General features: G+C 37.7%; 1 protein-coding gene across 3 annotated transcripts in view; it reads left to right on the plus strand.

Moving 5' to 3' along the window:
- Positions 1–23487, plus strand: part of Stard13 (StAR related lipid transfer domain containing 13) — a 252135-nt gene that overhangs the window by 196621 nt on the left and 32027 nt on the right. For all 3 annotated transcript variants that reach the window (XM_070002983.1, XM_070002984.1, XM_070002982.1), the window contains exon 4: positions 10506–10569. In XM_070002983.1, coding sequence (XP_069859084.1) covers positions 10506–10569 — 64 coding nt within the window. The remainder of the gene's footprint in view (positions 1–10505; positions 10570–23487) is intronic.

Below are 23487 nucleotides of genomic sequence, written 5' to 3' on the forward strand. Positions count from 1 at the left end.
AAATATGACCTTTTCTACTTGTGTAGTAAGATTATCCTAGCTGTATACTAGTTATTTCAAATAAGGGAAACCATGGGACCTATGTTTCTTTGGACCTGGCATACTTTACCTCCCGTCTATATAATCTTGCAGAAGATAGTCGTTGCTATTGTGTCTTCTGCGAAATAAATAACAGGCTAGGGTCATAGGGGAGCCCTATGTGGAGTCCTTTGAGGAACCTCCATACTACTTTCCAAAGTGGCTGAACAAGTTTACACTCCCACCAACAATGCAGTAGGGTTCCCTTCTGGCCACATCCCTTCCAGCATCTGTTGTTATTAGTTCTTGATTATAGCCATTCTAACTGGGGTGAGGTGGAATATCAGTGTTGTTTTGATTTGCATTTCTTTTATGGCTAGAGAGGTTAAGCATTTCTTCATGTGTCTATTGGCCATTCTTATTTCATGTTCAGAGAAGTTTCTCTTTAAGTCTTTAGCCCACTTATTTATCGGGCAGTTGTTTGTAATCATTTGGGTAAATGAGAAGATCTTCACTAACCATACATTGGACAAGAGTCTCATATCTAAAATATAGCTGGAACTCAAAAAATTAAATCCCCCAACAACAAATCCTCAAACAAACAAGAAAATATGGTGTATATACACAATGGAATTTTATGCCTCCATCTGAAAGAATGACATCGCCCCATTTGTTAGGCAATGGAAAGACTTGGAGAAAATTATATTAAGTGAAGTAAGCCAGGCCCAAAGAAACATAGGTCCCATGGTTTCCCTTATTTGCAATAACTAGTATATGTCTGAGACAAGCAGAAAAGCTCAGATAAGATGATGTTAAGCAAAATGAATCCCAGGATAGGGACACAAGTGGTTTTTTTCTTCCTTGCTATTGTTCCTAACATATTTATAAGGTACCATGTGATTTTTTTTGTTGCTTTGTATGTCCCTCCCCCATGGTATAACCCCTGTTTTCACTGTATTTGATGTTGGTATAATTTGGGGAGGGGAAGGGAAAAACAAAATGTTTAAATAGGGATACAGATGGACCCATTGCAACAATGAGATGTACAAGACATTATGCTGAAAAACAAACTTTACAATTTAGGCAGGGGTGGGGAGGTGGGGAGTAGTTGAGGAGGTGGGAGGGACAGGATGGGAGGGGAAAAACAAAGGAGGAGGCAACAATGCTTGATAAGAAATGTACTCATTACCTTGCTCTTGTAACTGTAACCCTCTGTACAGTATTTTCACAATAAAAAAAAACTTATTTAAAAAAGAAAATAAATAACAGGCTAATGCTACGCCATGGCTGGAATATATATCTGGAATATATACCTGAAAAATGATTTCTTCTTTGATATATGGTAAGATTCAAATTGGATAGTTTGTGTGCATGATGTTTGAAGTTATGCCCAACATTTCAATGGTGGTAATTTTGTAGATGGAACTGAGAACTAATGAGCAATCAGAATAAGAGAAAAATAAGATACAGACCACTTTACATCTGTAATTTCAAAGTAAAACAAACAATTATTTTTAATGAATGAAACAATATAAAATAGATTTTTAGAGCACTTTTTTGTTCATAACAAAACAGGAAGTAGAGTTCCTATCTACCCCCATCATTTCCATATCAATGTCCCCTACCAAACTGGTACAGTATATGAGCCTCCATTGAGATAGCACTATCATCCAGAGTTCACACTGTACATTAGAGTTTAGACCAGCCCTAAAAAATCTTACTGTTTTTATTCCATCATTCTGTAGTGATACATATTCACCAATGTTTCATACAAATAGTTTTATTTCTTTAAAAACTCTCTTGCTCTTCATTCATCTCTTCTCCTTCCCAATTTCTGACAACTGCTGATCTTCTCTGTCTCAATAGTTTTATTTGTTCTGAAATAGTATATAGTTGGTGCCAGGCACCAGTGGCTCATACCTGTATTCTTAGCTACTCAAGAGGCTGAGATCTAAGGATCACAGTTGGAAGTCAGCCCAGGCAGACAAAGCCAAGACTCTTATGTTTAATTAACCAGCAAAAGATCAGAAGTAGAGCTATGGTTCAAGTGGTAGAGCACCAGTCTTGAGAGGACGAGGCCCTGAGTTCAAGCCCCAGCAGTAGCACACACACATAGCAAAATGAAATATTATAATATTATATAGTTGAAATCATAAGGTATGTAGCCTTTTCATATCAGCTCTTTCATTAAATAAGGTACATTTAACTTTTCTCTGTACTTTTGATGTCTTAGTAATAGTCCATTGTGTATTCATACTATAGTTTATTTATCCATTCACCTGACATCTTCATTGCTTTCAAGTTTTAATTGTGATGAATAATGCTGCTATGAAAACCATGTGAAGATTTTCATATGGACATAAACTTTCAACTCACCTCAGTACATACTAAAGAGTTGGGGAACAAATGATAAGGGTATGTTTGCAGTAGAAATTATTTGACCATCCTCCAACGTGGGTGAATGATTTTCCATGCTCACCAATAGCAATGTCTGTGACAGTATATTCTCACCAGCAGTTGATGTTGTCACTGTTTTAGATTTTTGTTTCAAAAATGCAGTGGTATCTTATGACTGTTTTAATTTGAAACTTCTTAATAACATGTACTATTAAACATTTTAATTTGCTTATTTGCTATCTGTGTATCTTTTCTTTTTCCCTTTGGTAAGGATATGCTTACATCCTTCACCCATTTTTAAATAAGACTGTTTTCTTATTGTTTCAAGAGTTCTTTGTATATTTTAGGTAATAATCATTTACCAGATGTCTTTTGAAAATATTTTCCTTCCAGTCTATGAGCTTATATTTTCATTCTCTTTATAGAATGCTTCACAGAGCAAAAAATAAATTTTATTGAAGTCCAATTCATCAATTTTTCCCCATAGACTTTGCCTTTGATTTTGAAAGTCATTACCATACAACAAGACCTTCTACATTTTGTTCTATGTTTTCACTTTGAAGTTGTGCAGTTTTGTGTTGACATTGAAATGATCCATTTTGACTTAGTCATTGTAAATAAAGGGTTAGAGAACATACAACCCATGATCTATATAAGACTCAAGGGACTGGTATGTAACAAGACAGACATGTATGGTTTTAATATGCTTCTTGACAGCTACCCATGGCCCATATATCTGTATTGATCATTTTAGAAATATCCAAGTGGCTCTTGGCAGAAGAAAAAAGTTCCCCATCCCTGGGAGGTCTGTTTAGAATATTTTTTGCATGAGAATATCTGATTTTTGCATGAGAATATCTGTTGAAATGTTATTTTGTATCTGCTGTGTTGTCTTTCTTGGCTCCTTTATAAAGGTCAGTTGGCTATATTTGTGAGTATATTTGGGGCTATCAATCCTGTCCCATAGATCTGTCTCCAATACCATCCTAACCTGATTAGTTTTCTTAGAGTAAGCCTTGAATGTGGTTAGTGTCAGTCTTCTGATTTTTTTCTTCTCCTTCAAAACTGTGTTGGCACTTCTGGGTTTTCACATCTCAATGCAAATGTTAGAAATAATTTGTCTTACTTTTTTTGTTTAAAACTGGATATTTTAACTATCATAACGTGGCAACTCAAATCAGATTCTGCTCTCCAAGGATTATTGCTGATGTTTGTTTGGTGACTTCCTTCAACTAATTCTCTGAAGTTAGTATCAATTGTCATTTATGACCATGGAAGTCTCAATTAACTTATTTGGTGATGTATGATTATATGGAGACTTCTTAAAATATCTAGAGTCAATACATCTCCTAGGCTTTGCCAATGGACTTTTTATGCTCGGCAAAATATTGCTTCAACACTCTAGCAGGAAGTTGACAATGTAGCCTTGGTCTTCCTGCTTGGGGTGATGATCTTATCAACATCAGCTAAAGGTAGAAGATTAAGACCTTCTCCAATTTTTCCTAAGTTGTTCAGTCACCTGCATTTAAAAAGTTAAATGAAAAAATTGCCACTGACTGCTTTAGACAAACACCTTGGGTAAGAGCTGTTCTCCATGATGAGCTCAGAGTCAGCTTAAAGATGAACCCAATAGGAGCTGTCAGAGCAACAGCCAGCATGCAGTACCTATAAGACAAACCCTATAAATGGGAATTCCTAGACAGCCCAAAAGTGACAGTCTGGGGGGAATGGAGCTTTTAAGGAGCACAACTTGCCATGCCTTTTCCAGTAGCTGATCATTTTCACTGCTATTCTAGTTGTGAAGTTACTGGTTTTTAAGCTCCTACAGATCTGGGGAAAGATGTGTGGGAATAATTCACTGTTCTGAGATACAACTTGCTGTGTTGCAAACCTGTATTAATTTCCCACATTCTATTTTTATTTTTTATTTTTATACCATTCCTGTGGCTCAAATTCAGGGCTTGAATGCTATCCTTGGGCATTTTTCCTCAATGCTTGTGCTTTACTACTTGATCCACAACTCCACTTCTAGCTTTTAGGTACTTAATTGAGATAAGAGTCTCAAAGACTTTCCTGCTGAGCTAACCCTCAGATCTTAAACTGCTGAGTAGCTAATTACAGCTGTTAGCCACCAATGCCCAGTTCCAGCATTCTCTAAAAGTTGGGTTTTTCTTTTCAATATTCGCCAATGCTCTTGTTGCTTTTATGAAAGAGCAGAGTATTAGAGATCTTTAATTTGTCATCCCCACTGATACTCCTCCCACTAATTTCTACTCAGCTTTATTGAAGTATAATTTACATTTGGAAAAAAATCATTAAAGTGTACAGTTTGATGGATTTTGCCAAAGATATTCAGTTATGAATAGTTATATAGCTATCATCACAATCATATATAGAATCATTTTGTTCCCTTGTTACTAACATCTGACGCTGATCTAATTCTTGTCACTATAGTTTTTCTTTTCTAAAATTTCACATGCAGTGAATCATGTATCATCTATTCATTGTGTCTGGATTTTTCCATTCTGCCCTATGCTATCTGGTTAAATTATCAGAAATTAGTGACTTGAACTGTTGAGTATTCATCTCCTTATATAGATATATTACAACCTTATATCCATGTACCAATATATGGACATTGGGATATTTCTACCTTTATAAGTATTTCATAAATAAAACTACCATGAACATTCAAGTAAATATTTTTTCATGGACATGATTTCTTTTATGTTGAATCAATAATTGAGTGGAGTGACTGATTGAATGCTTATATAAGGAATTATCAAACAAATTTCCAGAGACTACATCAGTTTGAGAACTTCAGTTCTACATCCATGGAAACTCTTATTGTTGTCAATTATTTTAACTTAGGCATTCTAATATACCTATAGTAATTATCTCATTATTATTTTAGGATGACAGATAACAATGTTGAACATCTTTTCATGTGCTTATTAGCCACTTGTATATTTTATCTTAAAAATGTCAGTTCAAAAATTTAGCCCATTTAAAAATATCAGATCGTTTGGCCTTTGAGTAAAAAGAGCTATCAGATATTACATATGCTTTCAGAACATTTTCTTCTAACTGAGAAGCAGTTCTTCAAGTAGATGTGCAGACAGATTTTTGAGCTTAGGTGTGATTAGAAGACTCAAATCCAACAGACAAATCTGGTTAGAATCTCTGGCTCTCAAAAATAACAAACTCTTTCCGTGTACCAGAAATAAAGCATATGGAGCCCTTTGATGTCTTTGTGTTGTGTAGTAGGTAAAACTTTGTTGTAGAATGGGTGCTTTGTTCTTCCAAACATAATGGAAGAATAAATGCATTAGGGAAGAAAACTTATAAATAACAAACAATCCTTCCATAATAAACCATCAACAGAGCTGCCAAGTTACTAATATGTTTTAAGTTTTTACATTATTTTACATAAAGATATTAACACATTAGGAACTGATGAAGAAGACAACCTGTCAATTGTAGCAGCAAAGCCCAAGAATTCACTAAAGACAACGTTAGACCACATGATCAACTTCTAATCCAGAATTGCCTATTTTATTTAACACTATCAAGAATGGATAATAGATAAAATGGATGGCTGAAAATGAGGAGAATCATCATGTATTTTTAATTCAATGAGTGATATGATAAGAAGCAGAGAAATAGAATTGGTTTCAGAGTGAAACACTAGAAATTAATAATGTAACCATTTAAGATGTGGTTGCCTGACTCCAGGTGAAAGGTGAAAAGGAACTGAATTAGGACCAAAAGAGAGGAAGACTGGACCGAAACATGGGGATAACAGCACTTTATTTTGCCAGACCATTGCCTCCTAGTTCCCTGCCTCTTCTCTCATTGTAATGAGTTTACATCTTTTAATATTTAGAAGGACAGGGAGATATAGATAGCTCCTTCACATCTCCTGGTCTTTTAAGTGTAAGAGGGAGCTAATTGTTTTCATTTTTATGTTTTGGTTTTAATGTCCAGTCCTTTTAATATGTATTAATTTTTCATTTTCCTGTCTCCTTTTTTAGCTGTCCTACCTCAATAATGGAACTCAATTCTCACTTTAGAAACCCTAAAATGCTCAAAAATTGATGGTGAGGGTGAAAAGAAGCTAAAGAGAACTATTCTTTAAATGTAAATGTTATTATAAAGGTGAGGTACAGAAGGGTTACAGTTACATAAGTAAGGTAATGAGTACATTTCTTTTTGAGCAGTTACCCCTTCCCTCATTTTCTCCCATTTTTTTCCTCCTTACCCCCTCCTCCTCAAATTGTAAAGATAATTGCTAACATAGTGTCTAGTGAGTATCTTCTGTGAATGCATTCTTAGAAAGTTGCAAAAATAAACCTGCCAAGAATTTAAAAATTAGAGTAAGATTACAAGGTACAAAGTTAATACATAAAAATAAACCAATACAGGAAAATAAATCATTTTCCTATATACAATGAGCAAAAAGAACTTGAAATTAAAAAAAATTGGTTATAAATTCAATAAAATATGTACAAGAGATGTGTGACAAAAATTGCAAACTTCTGGTTAAATAAATAAAGCAAAATGTAAATGGAGAAACATATGTGTTCCATGAAAGTAAGATTCAGAAATGTCAAGATGTTCTTTTCAGATTTTATTTGTTTTTAATTTAAATTTTATTGTAAAGGTGATCTACAGAGGGGTTTATTACATAAGTAAGGGAATGAATACATTTCTTTTTTGAACAGTGTTGCCCCCTCCTTCATTTTCTCCTGTTCCCTGTCTCCTCTCTCCCCCAAGTTGTAAAGTTCATTTCCCACATACTGTCTAGTTAGTGGCACTGTTGCATTGATTCATCCTTTGTCTTACCATTTCTGTGATCCCCCTTCCCTTCCCCAAATTAGATAAATTTATGTCCAAGACAAAGAGTACGGAAATCAAAACAATGACAATAGGGAATAAACCATAGGAGAAAAAAAGAAATCACTGGAAACAATACAATAAAAAAAAACCTTGAATAAGACTATTTGAAATTACAATTTAAAGTAGATAGAAGCCTACATCTACTTTCCTAATTTTACCTAGAAGTTGATTCTTAGAGAGCTTAGGACAGAAGTTTCTTAGACTGGGGAATGTGAGACAGAGTGAAGGTGGAATTATTCTACCAAAACAAGTCTATGTGACAAATTTCCACACCCCAGGCCTCTCCTATTACTCAGCTCCAGAACAGCAGGAGAAAAAAAAATGCTAACAAGGAGCTTCAATTCTAAGAAATAGGATCAGTTTATGACAAAAAAAAAAAAGATTTTTTTCTTTTTAAACAAGAGCAGTGCTGGGCACCAATGGCTCACACCTGTAATCCTAACTACTTTTCCAAAGCCAGCCTCGGCAGGAAATTCTGTGAGACTCTTATCTCCAATTAAGTCACAGAAAAAGCCAGAAGTGGTGCTGTGGCTCAAGTTATAGAATGCTAGCCTTGAACAAAAGGAGCTCAGGGATAGCATCCAGGCCCAGGCTCAGAGTTTAGGCCTCAGAATGGGCAGTGGGGGGAGGGGAGGGAGGGGGGCGGCGGTGGGAGGGGAAGATGTGTGTGTGTGGGGGGGGAGACATGAACATCAGAAGAGTCTCAGAGACCTGTCTCTAAGGAAACTAAATTGATAGAGTAGCTAATGATAGAAAATATCTAAAGAGTGATATAACTGGGGAAGTGTTTCGGTTTGAATTTAGAAAATGAAGAAAACAAGTAAGTTGTCTATTAACATAATAATGAAAGGTTGAGAATAAAAGAAAAATATTCAAATACGACATTGTGTCAATAAACTTTCCATGGTCATCATAAGCCATGAATATTGATTCTTGAAAAAATTTGAAATTCTGAGTTATATTTGGATGAGGCAAAGAGTTGGGGGAGGCAGTTTCAAGAGTATATAAGAAAAGATAAATCTTCATCTTCCAAAAAAAAAAAATTCAGTAGATAGTTACATAAACTGAAAAACCGAGAAGTACCAGCATAAGAGATAGGAATGTGGTTCAACAGAAAGGGTACTTCCCTTAGCACACATGGAGCCCTGAGTTCAAACTCCATGATTGCCTGAAAAAAAACATAAATATATACAAGACATATAAGACATAATGTTAGGGAAAATAAAAACACCAGTAAAAGAGTTTAAAAGAAAAGGAGATTGGCTCTTTAAATTAAATACAATTCATGATTGTGATTTAAAAAACACACACACAAATAATAAAATTGTTTTCAAACAGAATTTCATGAAAGAAAGACTAAAGAGGATTATAGGGTAATGAAAATTAAGGATCTTCTCTACAAACTGAGACAGAAGAGTCCTGTGGTGGTTAGTAAAGACTGTGATGGAAATAAGATTAAAAGGAGATTGACAGCTTGCTTGCTCGTGGCTCTTTTGGCAACTAATTGGCTAATCAGTTTGTTTTTGACAGGAATGAGCTTAAAGAGAAGAAAGGAGAATTGAGAACTAAGCTGAGAAGGAATAAATGAGATAGATAGTCTCAAATGGAAAAGGCTTTATTTACTTGGTCAATATTAGGAAATGAGCTGTGTGGCAACATGATTTCTATTCTAAAAGGTAGTTATCCCTTTGAGATTTTAAATATATATAATAGATTATACACACACACACACACACACACACACACACACACGATCAAAGTCAAAGGAACTTTGCTTAGATTCATAAGCCCAAAATAAATAAATACAAGTCCCAGATGAAGTGGTAGATTAAACAAACATGTTTGGAATGAAAAACCAAGTTAATGTATTAGGTTTGAAAAAATAAGAAGGACAGTGTTTTCCTGTACTGCAGAAGAGTAGTGCAAATGAGCAATGAGCCAACAGATTCAATTGATGATGATGAAGGAATGGGTTGTTTTTCAAATTTATTATTGTTGTTGGAGGTGTTATTTGTGCCAGTACTGGGGCTTGAACTCAGAGCCTTCTGTTCTTCTATAGCATATTTTGCTCAAGGCTGGCACTCTACTACTTGAGCCACACCTCCACTAAATATGAGCACTTTTTTGACAGTACTGGAGTTTGAACTCAAGGCCTTGTGCTTGCTAGGCAAGTACTCTACTTCTTGAACCATGCCACCATCCCTTGAGCACTTTTTTTTAAATACAGAACTGGGGCTTGAACTTAAGCCCTGGTGTGAAAGGATTCTTTAAAAAAAAAAATAAAATAAAAACAAATAAAAACAAAACTCATGATTGATAGCTTCTGTTTCCTCACTGGCAACAGTCGCTGGATCCAGCCAAACAACTGGATCTTGTTTATGTCTGCGACTGGGAGCCAAACAAGGGGGAAAAGTGAAAGGAATGCTTCTAAGGTAGTAATTTGGGGAGCATAGCTGGGGGATAAAAATCAAAACACCTGTGGGTTACCATGACCCAATACCATGTAGGGGCTGCCTTCAATAACAGAAATTTATTTTCTCCAAGTTCTGGAATTGGAAAGTCTAAAGTTAAGGAACTTTTCCTGACTTTTAGATAGCCACCTTCTCCAGTATCTGAGAAAAAGAGAGGGGCGGGGGAGGGAGGGAGGGAGGGAGTACTCTGGTATTTTCTCTTATAGGGAAACTGATCCCATTGGATCCAGACTCCTCCCTTTTGACATTATTTACTCCTAAAGACCCCCTTATTCCAAATTCAGTCACTCTGTGCATAGGACTTCGACATATGTTTAATTCAGTGGTATAACATAAGCTGCTTTTCCATGTAACCCAACTTCCCAAGAGGGTGAGTTAATCCATATTTGGTAATTAACAGGACAGATTTGATGGGTGATTGCTGGTGAAAGTATAGCTCAAACGGTTGAGGTAGGTTCTAGGAATGGTGGAAAGAAATCGAAAAAAGCTGGGTTAGGATTACAGAAAGGGCAGAGATTAGTATACTTAATGGCAGAATCCTCTTAGGCCAGGAGATAAATAGAAACTCTTTTCTAATTGACTTTCTGGGAATCTAACACTGTCTTGAGACCTAATTGATTGTTCCTTCACTTTGAACTTTACTGGAATTAGAAGACTATCAAAGTGAAAAGAAGACTTAGGTTCACTGGTAATAATCACCTCATTTTTCTTTCTTTTTAGACGATTAAATACATTGAATAAGTGTGCCTCAATGAAACTTGATGTGAACTTCCAAAGGAAAAAGGTAGGTGCCCATACCATGCAAAGACCATAAAGCAGCTTGTGTTTATACATTTAAAATAACATGAGCCCAAGCAAAAAATCACAAATGACCCGTTTTTTCTCCAAATATCTATCTTATCATAAGTGTCATACATAAACCTATTGTAAGCCCACATTAAGATCTGTGTTTCTTACCCTTGTTTCAGTTTGTGTAATCTTTTTTTTTTAATTAAGATCTTACATAAATATATGCATCATTTTTTTTGCCAGTCCTGGGGCCTGAATTCTGAGCCTAGGTGCTGTCCCTCAGCTCTTCACCTCAAGGCTAGCATTCTAAAACTGAGCCACAGCGCCACTTCTGGCTTTTTCTGCTTATGTGGTGCTGAGGAATCAAACCCAGGGCCTCATGCATGGAAGGCAAGCACTCTACCACTGAGCCACCTTCCCAGACCCAATATGTACTTTCTTTAGGACAATTTTTAAGAAGTTTATGTAGATGCAAAGCTGAGCCCCCTATTAGACTCAGATATTCCATAGTGATTTGTAGGTTAAGAGATACAAAAAAAGATTGATGGGTCTGTGACATCAAGGAACCTCTTGTACATTCTTTTTAGGTGCACTTTATCTCAAGCACGTCAGGTGTGCATCCATTTTCAGACAAGTTTATTAATTAGATAATGAAGTTAAGGAAATGGAGACAGTGTCACAGATCTGTCTCATCCTTCACCTTTTTCTCCCCTGGTGCTTTCTCCAGTCAGAAGGAATTATGTGCAGCTTGAAAAATCATGAGACTCCCAGTTCCTTGGAGCACTTTGCATATACTAATCCTTTCTGTATGGACCAGACTAAAGATTCCAATTTTGAAATGAAACTAGACAGCAAAAATCCAAATATCTAAAATCCATAACACCCCAAAATTCAACCTTTTTGATTGCCTATTAATAGGTTGCTTAAAACTTTTGAACTTCAGCAGGCCCTGAGGGGCCACACTTAGAAGGCTTAGAGCTGAGGGTTCAAAGCCAGCCCAAGCCAGAAAATCTGTGAGACTCTTCTCTCCAGTTAATGATCAAAAAGCCAGAAGTGAGACTCATCTGTCCAGTTAACCATAAAAAAGCCAGAAGTGGAACTGTGGTTCAAGTAGTAGAGTACCAGAAAAGCTAAGGAATAGTGCACAAGACTTGATTTTGAGCCCCAGGGGGAGAGAGAGAGAGAGAGAGAGAGAGAGAGAGAGAGAGAGAGAGAGAGAGAGAGAGAGAGAGAGAAAGAGAGAGAGAACATCTTGTGAACATTCAGAGCATTATAGATGTTCTGATTAGGAATGTTCAAGCAATTAACTCTATTCAAAGATTACAAACATACACACACACACACACACACACACACACACACACACACACACACACACACACACACACACACACACACACACACACCTCTAAAATCTCAAATACTGGTTCCAGGCATTTGAGGAAGACTATACTTACATTGAGCAATTACTATTTTCTAGAAACTAAAATACCACACATTGTGCCTTTTAATCTATTCTTGTAGGGCTTTTCTGTTTTCTAGATAAGGAAAATAAGCCTATAATTTGGCCTGTAATTTCAACTGGTGACATAACAGGATTGCAATCACAAAGCTCATCTAACTGGCTCCTTCCTAATCACAGTGAATCGATCCTTCTGTCTTTAGGAGATTCAGAATTAAAATAGTTAAGTTTTTTCATTTAGTATTCCCACTAGGTAACAAATCAAGCCTCACTATATTGTGCAACAAAGAAAATCTTGAGTCAAAAGAAAGTGTTCTTTATTCTGGTTTAAACATAAAAATCATTATATTCAATGGATTTTTAAGTCACTCCTGAGTAATCTAATCTTTAAAAAACAACATTTAAATTTCTGCTCTGAAATATCACCCCCTTCAAAAAAAAAATAGTCACCTGAATGTGCCTTGATCTTACCTTAAAAACAATTTGGGGCTTAAACTAGGATCTAAAGATTTCAGGTGCAGAGGTTAAAGAGAGACATTAAGACATGAGCAATTCATCTGGGCCTAAGACATATTTAAAGTGTGGGAATAAACTTGGCAACAGCTGTCTGTCTGAATAGACCCCTTGAGAAGCATACATACTATATGAAGCATAAGGGTCAGATGTTGTTTTGATGGTAACACATGGTTCTTATTAAACTGAACACAGCCATGTCTGTGTATGCAAAGCCTGGGTCCTCAGATGGCTGGTCTATACCACTACATATGCAGATTGCTAGCTAGATCAAATCACAAAAGAAAATGCCAAAAAAGATGACATGATTTGTTTCCACAATGTAGAATGATTGGATTTAAAAAAAAAAAACAAAAAACAACTCCCAGGCAAGAGAGTCTGAATAACATTAGTTAGGTTCTTTGTGTGTTGCCATCACAAAAGCTCTGCTGTAAACTGGTCACTTTGCTATTCTGACATTCTTGGTGGATCTCTTGTATTGGCTCTAGGGACACATAGGCTTACAGTCCCCACTTACTGATAGGCCTCGCAAACTCATGCGCTTAAATAAAATACTGCTTTTCACATTGTAAACTGGAGAACCATGGCCAGTATTTTCAAATAGGAACTCCTGATGTGTGGTCTGCACTCACCTTTGAACTTGTCATGACCAAGTCCTGTGGCTGGCTCTAAGCAAGGATACAGAAGGTGCTGTCTGGACACGCCCACTTCTCTGACCTGCCCCTTACGTATAGTTCTCTCTCTTATAGCAAAAACCCTCACATAGATGCAAAAAATGAATAGGGCTTAAGACTGGGCCAAATGATCAAAATTGTACAGTGAAGCTGAAAAACAAGTATCTCCTGAAGCCCCAGCCAACTTTGGAGTTCATGTATTTTGAAAAAATAAATAAATAAATAAATAAGGAATAAAATGCTTCTACATCAATCTCCATTGTAGGCACCCTGTGAAATAGAAATGGAATCCTCTAGAAACCCTCATCTTTGACCTGCAGAGGACCTGCAGGATGTCATTCCCCCAAAATGGATCAATTGACCAGGTTCACAATCTCAATTTGAGGTGGTTAAATTTAGAAAAACACAGTGTCGGCTTGCTTGGCAGTTTGGATGGCTAGCAAATGCTGACACAGAGACTCTTCTCTGCCCTCTTGCCCCTCATTAACTCCAACCCACAAGTACACAGATTGAAGAACTCAGTTACATGCTCAATGCCATATAGAAAAAAGCAGAGGTAGATTTGAACACAGATATCCTAATTGCAGCACACTTACCTTTCAAAGACCAGAAGTGTATCAGAGCTTGAGTGTATTTCTAACCCTTGACCTGAGAGTTGACAAGGTCTCATTCATTTTAGAAGAAGACTATGCCTTGCTGTTGCTATTAATGTCCACAATGTGCTTATTGTCTTCATGGCAATTTTGGGTGGGCTGGAAATGAAAACTGAAGAAGTATATAAATAAGTGAACAGAGTAAAATGTTATTCATACTTAGTATGAATGAATATTAAGTATTCATTCTTCACCCTTCTCCATACTGGGACTTGAACCTCTTGCTTGCTAGGCAATCCCTTGCCCACTTGGGCCACATGCACTTTTCTGTGTACCAGATGCAGCTTCTAAAGCTGTGTACATCAGAAGAAATGACAAGGCTGGGCACTGGTGGCTCACGCCTGTAATCCTAGCTACTCAGGAGGCTGAGATCTGAGGATTGCAGTTCAAAGCCAGCCCAGGCAGGAAAGGCTGTGAGATTCTTATCTCCAATAAACCACCAGAAAACCGGAAGTGGTGCTGTGGCTCAAGTGGTAGAGTGCTCCCCTTGAGCTGATGAGTGCAGGGACAGTGCCCAGGCCCAGAGTTCAAGCCCCATGACCAGCAAAGAGAGAAAAGAAAGAAAGAAAGAAAGAAAGAAAGAAAGAAAGAAAGAAAGAAAGAAAGAAAGAAAGAAAGAAAGAAAGAAAGAAAGAAAGAAAGAAAGAAAGAAAGAAAGAAGGGAGGGAGGGAGGGAGGGAGGGAGGGAAGAAAGGAGGGAAGGAGGGAGGGAGGGACTGAGGAAAGAAAGGAAGGAAGAAAGAAAGAAAGAAAGAAAGAAAGAAAGAAAGAAAGAAAGAAAGGAAGAAAGAAAGAAAGAAAGAAAGAAAGAAAGAAAGAAAGAAAGAAAGAAAGAAAGAGAAAGAAAGGAAGGAAGGAAGGAAGGAAGGAAGGAAGGAAGGAGGAGGGAGGGAGGGAGGGAAGAAAGAAAGAAAGAAGGGAAGGAGGGAGGGATGGAGGAAAGAAAGAAAGGAAGAAAGGAAGAAAGAAAGAAAGAAAGAAAGAAAGAAAGAAAGAAAGAAAGAAAGAAAGAAAGGACAATATGCTCTCTCTCTCTCTCTCTCTCTCTCTCTCTCTCTCTCTCTCTCTCTCTCTCTCTCTCTCTCTCTCTCTCTCTCTCTCTCTCTCTCTCTCACACACACACACACACACACACACACACACACATAACACCCTGCCTCTGAGAGGCATGTGGTGGTGACTTTTTTGACCTTGAACATGTACCTCATGACAGACTAAAATAGTGCAAAGGGGCATTTCTGGCTCCTGCAGTTGGGCCACTTGTGGCCTCAGGTTCCTCAGCCCTGCCCTGCTACATTCCAAGTGGCACATTCCTGCTTACACACAGGCTGACTCAGCTCTTGGGCTCTGGTTAGCTTTAAAGAAAGATCCACCTCTAAATATCTTTGCAACTGTGGTGGATTAGCTTCTTACAACTGAGAATTCATTATGTGGCTCCATCCCGGGTTAACGTAAGACCAAATTCCAGTTTGATTTTTTTTGTTGTTGTTTAAATCCCTTCTTTGTGGAGTGTCTGGTCGGCATCTGTCTCTGAAGACTATATAATTTCAATGGAGAAAGTTCTTTCTGATTCTGAAAAAATAATAATAAAAACCAAACATCTTAGACCCATCTAAATTAAAATCTGTTAAGACATGCACCATTTGAGAGCTGCCTGTTCTCAGAAAAATATTCCTTCCTGTTAACCTACCAAATGCACACTGGCTTAGGATGACACTGAATTCTCCTGATCATGACTCCCCTAAATGAGATGACTTCTACCATCAAGGAAAGTTCAGAAGATTCCAATCAGGTAATTAATAAGGAAGGGAGGATTAGGCCTACCCCAGTCTCCTTACCTCTAACTGAAGATTTCCTAAGAAGGAAAGAGAAACTTTAAAGGAAGGTTCAAGAAGGTGCTCTGAAGTTATGACCAAAGGTGGAAAACAATACAGAAACCATGACTGATGACTACCTTGCAACAGCAGCATACCTCCCGTGAAGGGTCTGCTCTCTGCCTTTCACATCTCTACATTTCCCACCAAATGGGACTTTTTAGAGGACAGTCCAAAAAGAGGAAACTGACATTGCATTTATCCTTCATTTGGAGAAGGAATTTTAACAGTCTTAAACTACAGACATTTACGTGTGGATGTCCTAGCACTTAGGACCCCCTGAGTTGAGAGGGATCAGCTGTCATGTTTTCACATCTCCTATCTACTCACTGCAGGATTTGCTTCTGAAAGCATCCACACAATTCACTCAGTTTCTGACTGTGGGCTTCTCAACAGGGTGAGTGCTACATCACAAGACAGTTCATTGATTCTAATGATTAGAAAAAGTCTTCCATGTTATTAAAAAAAAAAGTAAAATCCTAGCTAAAAGCTGATCTGACATAAAGTAGACTATCTGATCCTAGCTCTTTTCTCCAGAGAAACATAGAATTTACATTTCCTTTTCAACATGCACAGCAGACCTCCTTTGTCTTCTGTGTCAGGGATTGGCAAACATATGGTCCTATTGTGTGTGTGTGTGTGTGTGTGTGTGTGTGTGTGTGTGTGTGTGTGTGTGTGTGTGTAGATCTACTTTGTCTTCTGTGTCAGGGATTGGCAAACATATAGTCCTATTGTGTGTGTGTGTGTGTGTGTGTGTGTGTGTGTGTGTGTGTGTGTGTGTGTGTGTGTGTGTGTGTGTGTGTGTGTGTGTGTGTGTGTGTGTGTGTGTGTGTTGGTCCTGATCTTGAACTCAAGAGACTGGACTCTGTCCCTGGCTTTTATACTCAAGGCTATCTCTCTACCAGTTAGCCCTCAGCTCCACTTCCAGCTTTTTGATGGTTAACTAGAGATAAAAGTCTCACAAAACTTTTCCTGGCTGGGCTGGTTTCCAGCTGCAATCCTCAGATCTCAGCTTCCTGACTAGCTAAGATTACAGACATAATCCACCAGTACTATAAAGTATTCATCACCCCAGTAATCCCAACTACTCAGGAGACTAAGACTTGAAGGTTCTCAATTTGAAGTTAGCCTAGGCAGGAAAATCTGTAAGACTGCCTCCAATTAATCAGCAGAAGAGTTGAGCTGGGTGTATATAGCTCAAGTGGCAAAGTCCTGGGTATGAGCAAGAAAGTCATGTGAGAGTATGAGGTCCTGAGTTCAATACATTCAAAAAAATTCATAAAGTATAAATACTGTATGAAGAATCTTAATTATACTCATAATTTTTCATTATTCTGTCAAAACAAAACTTCCATTGAAATAACAATAATCTAATTTCCTATACTGAATACCTGTGCACACTCTTTGATCAAACACTATGGTTAATTATTGTTGTTGCTGGTCCGGGGGCTTGAAATCAGGGCCTGGGTATGGTCCCTAAGCTTTTTTGCTCAAGGCTGGTTTTCTACCACTTGAGCAACAGTTCTGTTTCTGGATTTTTGCCGGTTAATTAAAAATGAAAGTCTGACAGACTTTCCTGCCTGGGCTGGCTTTGAATCACAAGCCTCAGATCTCAGTCTCCTGAATAGCTAGGATGATTTTTAATATGACAGTGAGTTTTTTTATCTGATTTTGGCTGGTTGGCAGCAGATAGGTCCATAAGGAATCATCAGAACAAATGCTTCTAAAACTGAAACTGTTCATAGTAGGACATCATATCACAAAGTCCTTTCCTAGCACGGAAGCATGCCACATTCTGACTGGTTACTAAGCTCCCTTTAGAACAGTTACATACTTCTTTGAATTACTACAACAATCATCACAGGGAATAATGTACATCCAAAATTCTTTTGTTTTAATACCAGCCATTATAAAGAAACTAGAGGAGTTAAACATTTCGAAACTTAAAATATTCATTCAAATAACTTGTATTCAAATGAAGCAAGTCATGCTATACTTTCCAAATTTGTCTTCCATTCTTTATCATAGCCATGCCCTACAGTTATAAAGATACACTTATATTTAGACTTACCTTTTTGGGAAACAATGGATCCTAAAAGTGGTGCACTGTAGTTTATGGTAAATAAACTAATCTAGGTGTCTTCAGACATGTCTACCAATCTTGAGCTTAGACAGTGAGCTAAGGTTTTAATGCTTACTATCATCTTTCTATGCCTGTCTTACTGGGAAATTTGCTCACTGGAAGCCCCCCAGAATATACTTTCACTGTGTGGCATTCCTTGTTTCTAAACTCTTCTCTAGAATTGCACCCTTTAAAATGTTACCCTTAAAAAGAGCCTGTTGTTCTTGATCTATGTGGCCAAGGACAATGCAGTGGGCTCTGACCTTCAGTGTTCAAGTCTTGCATCCTTGGTTGGCATCTTCAGTAGCCATATTACATAGTTAACTAACATTAAGATTAATTCTGCCAGAAGTCTCTGGGACCAGCTGTTGAACTAAATCTATTCCATTCTGCACATCCTATAGTTGATGTGTGTGTGTGTGTGTGTGTGTGTGTGTGTGTGTGTGTGTGTGTGTGTGTGTGTGTGTGTGTGTGTGTGTGTGTGTGTGTGTGTGTGTATTCTGGTATTGGAGCTTAAACTAGGAGCCAGCCTTCTGCTCTTGCTTGGCTTTTTCAGTTAAGGCTGGTACTTACAACCTGAACCAGGCTGGCTTCAAACCATGACCCTTAGATCTCAGCCTCCTCAGCAGCTAGGATGGCAGGTATTAACCACTAATATTTGGCCCATAGTTGATTTTTGAAGTTAAGGTCTTTATATTTTACTTCATACACTTTCAGCTTATTTCAGCAGCAAGTCTTCAATTCTGTTTTAAAATACCTTTATTTCAATACAGGTAGAATATCCCCTATCAACAATGCAAAGAGTATGTAATATAATGTAATTTTAAGCAATGTATTTACATAAACTTAATGAGCTATCTTGGAGATGAGGCCCAAGTCTAAACATGAAATTCATTTTGTTTCTTAGATATACTTTATGCACATAAATGACAGGTAATTTAATACAATTTTTTGGCAGTTTGGTACATGAAACAAAGTTTTGTGGTATGGAATGTTTTGCTTGTTGTATTATCTTGGCCTTTAAAAAGTTTCAGACTGAAGCATTTCAGAATTGCGACAGGGATGCTCACTCTGGGAGGCGAGAATTCTGCCACTGAACCACCAATGCATGGGATCCTCACTCTGTATTGCTGTTCCCTAACAATACTTAGTTTTATTGATCACTTTAAGGCTTAGATGTCACTTTCATATATAATCTCATTTGGCTCTGTTGATGACCCATGATAGATGACCATCGTTACAATTTTCATAACTGAAGTCTCAAAAGAGGAAGTCCAGCTTGACATCCTTTAGCTAATACCTTGTGCCGCCTTTACATGTTAATTTTATTTTATTACTTATTCATATTCATATTACTGTTATTTGGCAATACTGGAGTTTGATCACAGGGCCTTATGCTCACTAGAGAGGCATTCTACCGCTTGAGCCATGTACTCATGTGTTTTTGGCTTTAGTCATTCTTCAGACTGGGCCCAACCTTAAACTGTGGTATTAACAACATTTACATAGCTCCAGCTATGTAGATTGGCATGCTGCTTATCCTCAGCACTCTCCCTGTAGGCTTTTGTCTGTTGCCTTGCTGAAAATCTGACATCATCTATTCATACCATGTCTATGGTGTACTGAACTATTGAGAATGGAGTATAAATTAGCTTAGTGTGTCTTCACAAACACATCTGTCAGGGAATCTCCATTTTACATTTCTAAGAAATCAAAACTGTTGGTTTTTCAACCTCAGAAATGATCAAATGAATGAAATCTGAAAATATCATAAATAAGTAGATGAGTGGACCCAAAAGATGTAATATCTATACACAGTGGAATTTTGCACAGCCATTAGAAAGAATGATATTATGTTACTTGGAGGGAAATGGATAGACCTAGAACAAATCATGTTAAGTGAGGTAAACCAAGCTCAGAGAGACAGTGTGTATTTTCTCTCATATGCAGAGGCTAGTTCTAAACTACACCAAGGCATAATAAATGATACAGGTCTCTAGGCAACCACACACAGTGAGACCAAAGGAGAATACTCTTAGGGCAGGAACAGAAAGGCGCAATGCCTATGTTCATCTGGTCATACAAAATAACAGCTATCACAATGAACTCCAGAAAAAGGAAACAAGAAGTTTTCTTTCTTTTTGCTGTTTTTTTTCTCTTTTTGTTTTGTTTGTTCACTTATATATCTTTGTGAGGGTAAGGAGAGGCACAAAAATAGAAGGACAATTGGTGAACAAATGCAACAATGGTACTCACTAGACACTATATTGAAGATGAACTATACTACTTGTGGGTGAGGAGGGGAGGGGAAAACTGGGGAAAGAATGAGGAAAGGGGTGACATTGTCCAAAAAGAAACATACTCTCCTGACTTACGTAACTGCAGCCTCTCTGTACATCACCTTTATAATAACAATAAAAATTAATTTACAATATCATAAATAATCTACTTCCACAAATACTACAGGGAAGTCTGTCCTATGCCCGATACTTTGTTCATTCATAAAGGAGCTTAGATTCTACTGTAATGGGTTCTACTTGTGGTATGCTCTCAAGTGAATGTGATAGGTCAAGAACAAGAGCCTTTTTTAAAAAATGAAACAGATCAGACTATATTACAAGCTGAATATCCCTTATTCAAAACGCTTGGAGCCATAAGTGATTCAGAACATTGTGTTGGAGAATAGAATATTCACATAAGCATAATGAGATCTCTTGGGTATGAGACCCAAGTCTAGATATGAGATTCATATACACCTATATACAGGGCCAGAAGGCAATTTGTACAATATTTTGGTTTTGCCTACAGTTTGACTATAACCCATCATGTGAGGTCAGGTTTGGAATTTTCCACTTGTGACATTATGATAACACTCAAAAAGTTTCAGATCTTGGAACATTTCACACACACACACACACACACACACACACACACACACACACACACACACAAATCAGACAATCAACAAAGATAAGTATTATAGCATATTTTTTTCATTCATGGACTCTGTATACACAACTCTAGACTGTGATGAAAAATATATCTTTTATTGTGTGTCAGTATCAGAGCTTGGAAAGATCCTGCACTAATGGCAGGAAGTAGACACAGAACCATTTTGCTACACTTGAGGGTATTAGTCAGTTATAATTATAGGCCCAGGGTCTGAAAGAAAAAAGATACTTCTCTTCTTTGTTTTTATATTTCATTCCAAGGGTGGTTTTAGTTTCAACAACTAGACAATGCAGAATTTTCCTGTAATGTTTTCCTCTCTTCCTAAGAGTTTATCTTCCCTCCTCCCCCATGCCTCTATAGAAATGTAAATATCATGTTGACTAAAGCTAGGGTAATAAGCTCTTAGTACCCATCAGACAGACCTTGCATTTTGCCTCCAGTCCACAGAGCCTAGCTTGGCATCTTTGCTTAATCTAAACAACGGTATCCTTGTCCAGTTGGTGTATAGTTTGCTAGAATCAGTGACCACATTTCAGAGCATTTTTGGAACCAATGCTAAATATTATCATTTCTATTTTTAAACATCTGTGTTTTCTTTAAAAGTAGTGGCTCCTTGTGTTGCCCTCTCTAAACTTGTTGGCTGAAAGGGCTTTTTCAGAATGCTTACTTAATACTAGCTTCTCACAAGCTTCCTGAAATGTAATATGAAAATCCAACAAGCTCAGCCTTTGAGCTCTCATGTGCCTTACAAGTAACTGAACTTCAGATGTAGGTTTTTATGATAACAATCGCAAGAAAAGAGGAAGTAGACAGTAATCACAGCGAACATCTATTTTGAGTCGTCATCCCAGAGTCCTGCCTTTTTTCCCCTTGTATACAATTAAAATTGTTATTTTTTTTCACCAAATGGTTATACAACTTGCCTTTTTTAAAGCCAAAGCTACAGTTGCTCTCTGTGATGTCAAGGATGTGGAATTCCTGTTAGTACCTTCACTTCAGACTTTCTTCTCCCTCATATGCGAATGTTCAAATTTAGTCCAACCCAGATAGAACCTAGACTTGGAAGGAATAAATAAAGCTTGGAAGATTTTAATAATTATAGACTGCATGTAAGTTTATGTTTCATTGAGAACAGAATGTATCACAGAATAGAGAAGTGAAGCTAGATGCTAAATAAGTTAAAAAAAATTAAGACAATTAAACAAATCTTAAGGACTACTAAATACATTAGCTTATTAATCCCCTGGGGAAATTTACAAGGCCAAGCCTATTTTTGATGTAGGGCCTCAATTAATGCTTTATGCTTGGGCTGACCTCAACTTCCAATATTCCTACTTGTGCTTCCCCAGTAGCTACAGATGAAAGATGCTCGCCACTGAGCCCAGCCATTGACTGAGATGTGGCTGACCTGGAATCTTGATCTTCTATTGCTGCTTCCCAAAAAAGTAGGATAAAAGGCTTGAGTTATTGTACCCAGACAGCAGGGATAATTTGTTCCTTTCCTTTCCTTTCCCTTCCCTTCCTTCCCCCTGCTCTTTCCTTTCCTTTCCCTCCTTCCTTCTGTCCTCCCTCTCTCCCTCCCTCCCTCTCGCTCTTTCCTCCCTCCCTCCAACCTCCCTCCCTCTCTCTCTTTTTCCTTCCTTCCTTCCTTGTTTCCTTCCTACCTTCTTTCCTTCCTACCTTCTTTCCTTCCTATCTTCTTTCCTTCCTTGCTTGCTTGCTTGCTTGCTTGCTTGCTTCCTTCCTTCCTTCCTTCCTTCCTTCCTTTCTCAGCACCAGGTCTTCTTAGCTCTTTCACTTAAGGTTGATCCATAACCACTTGAGCCATAGCTCCACTTCTGGCTTTTTGCTGGTTAATTGGAGACAAGAGTCTCACAGGCTTTTCTTCTTGGGTTGGCCTTGAAACCTCAGCTCTCAGATATCAGCCTCCTGAGTAGCTGGAATTACAAGTGTAAACTACCTGCATCTAGCTAGCAGAGCCTATTGCTAATCACATTTATGATGGAAACTTGGTTTAGAGAAGGTAGATGACTTGGACATGGTTACATAACTTCTTAACTAGTAATACTGACACTCAGAACCACATTTTAAAACCACATGCCATGTGTTTCTAACACATTTATAAGATTATTTCTTTGTTGCTTTGTATGTCCCTCCCCCACAGTGTAACCCCCCGCTTTCACTATATTTGATGTCAGTATAACATGTGGAGGAGATGGGGACAAACAAGTCGTTTAAGGATTCAGGTGGACCTGTTGCAACAATGAGAAGTACAAAATGTCATGTCAAAACCAGCTTTACAATGTCGGTGTGGGGGGGGGGAGGGGGGTATAATTGGGTGGGGGGACGGGGGGGGGGGGGTAAAATTGGGTGGGGGGAGGGGGGAGGCGGGGAAGGGAAGTGAAGGGTAAACAAAGGAGGAGGCTGCAATGCTTGGTAAGAAATGTATGCATTATCCTGCCCATGTAATTGTAGCCCCCCTGTACAGTATGTTCTCAAATAAAATAAAATACAATTAAAAAAAAAAAAAACCACATGCCAAAGTAAGATAAAATCAGTTCAATTAACAACAACAAACAAAACTTAAACTATTACGTGCTGAATATTGGAGGTGACATAAATATGAAGAAAATGCAGGACCACTGGCCCTAATCTTGCTGCTC

The sequence above is a fragment of the Dipodomys merriami genome, unplaced genomic scaffold (genome assembly GCF_024711535.1).
Source record: "Dipodomys merriami isolate MVZ:Mamm:240054 unplaced genomic scaffold, mDipMer1.0.p SCAF_6, whole genome shotgun sequence".
In the NCBI taxonomy this organism is placed as follows: Eukaryota; Metazoa; Chordata; class Mammalia; order Rodentia; family Heteromyidae; genus Dipodomys; species Dipodomys merriami.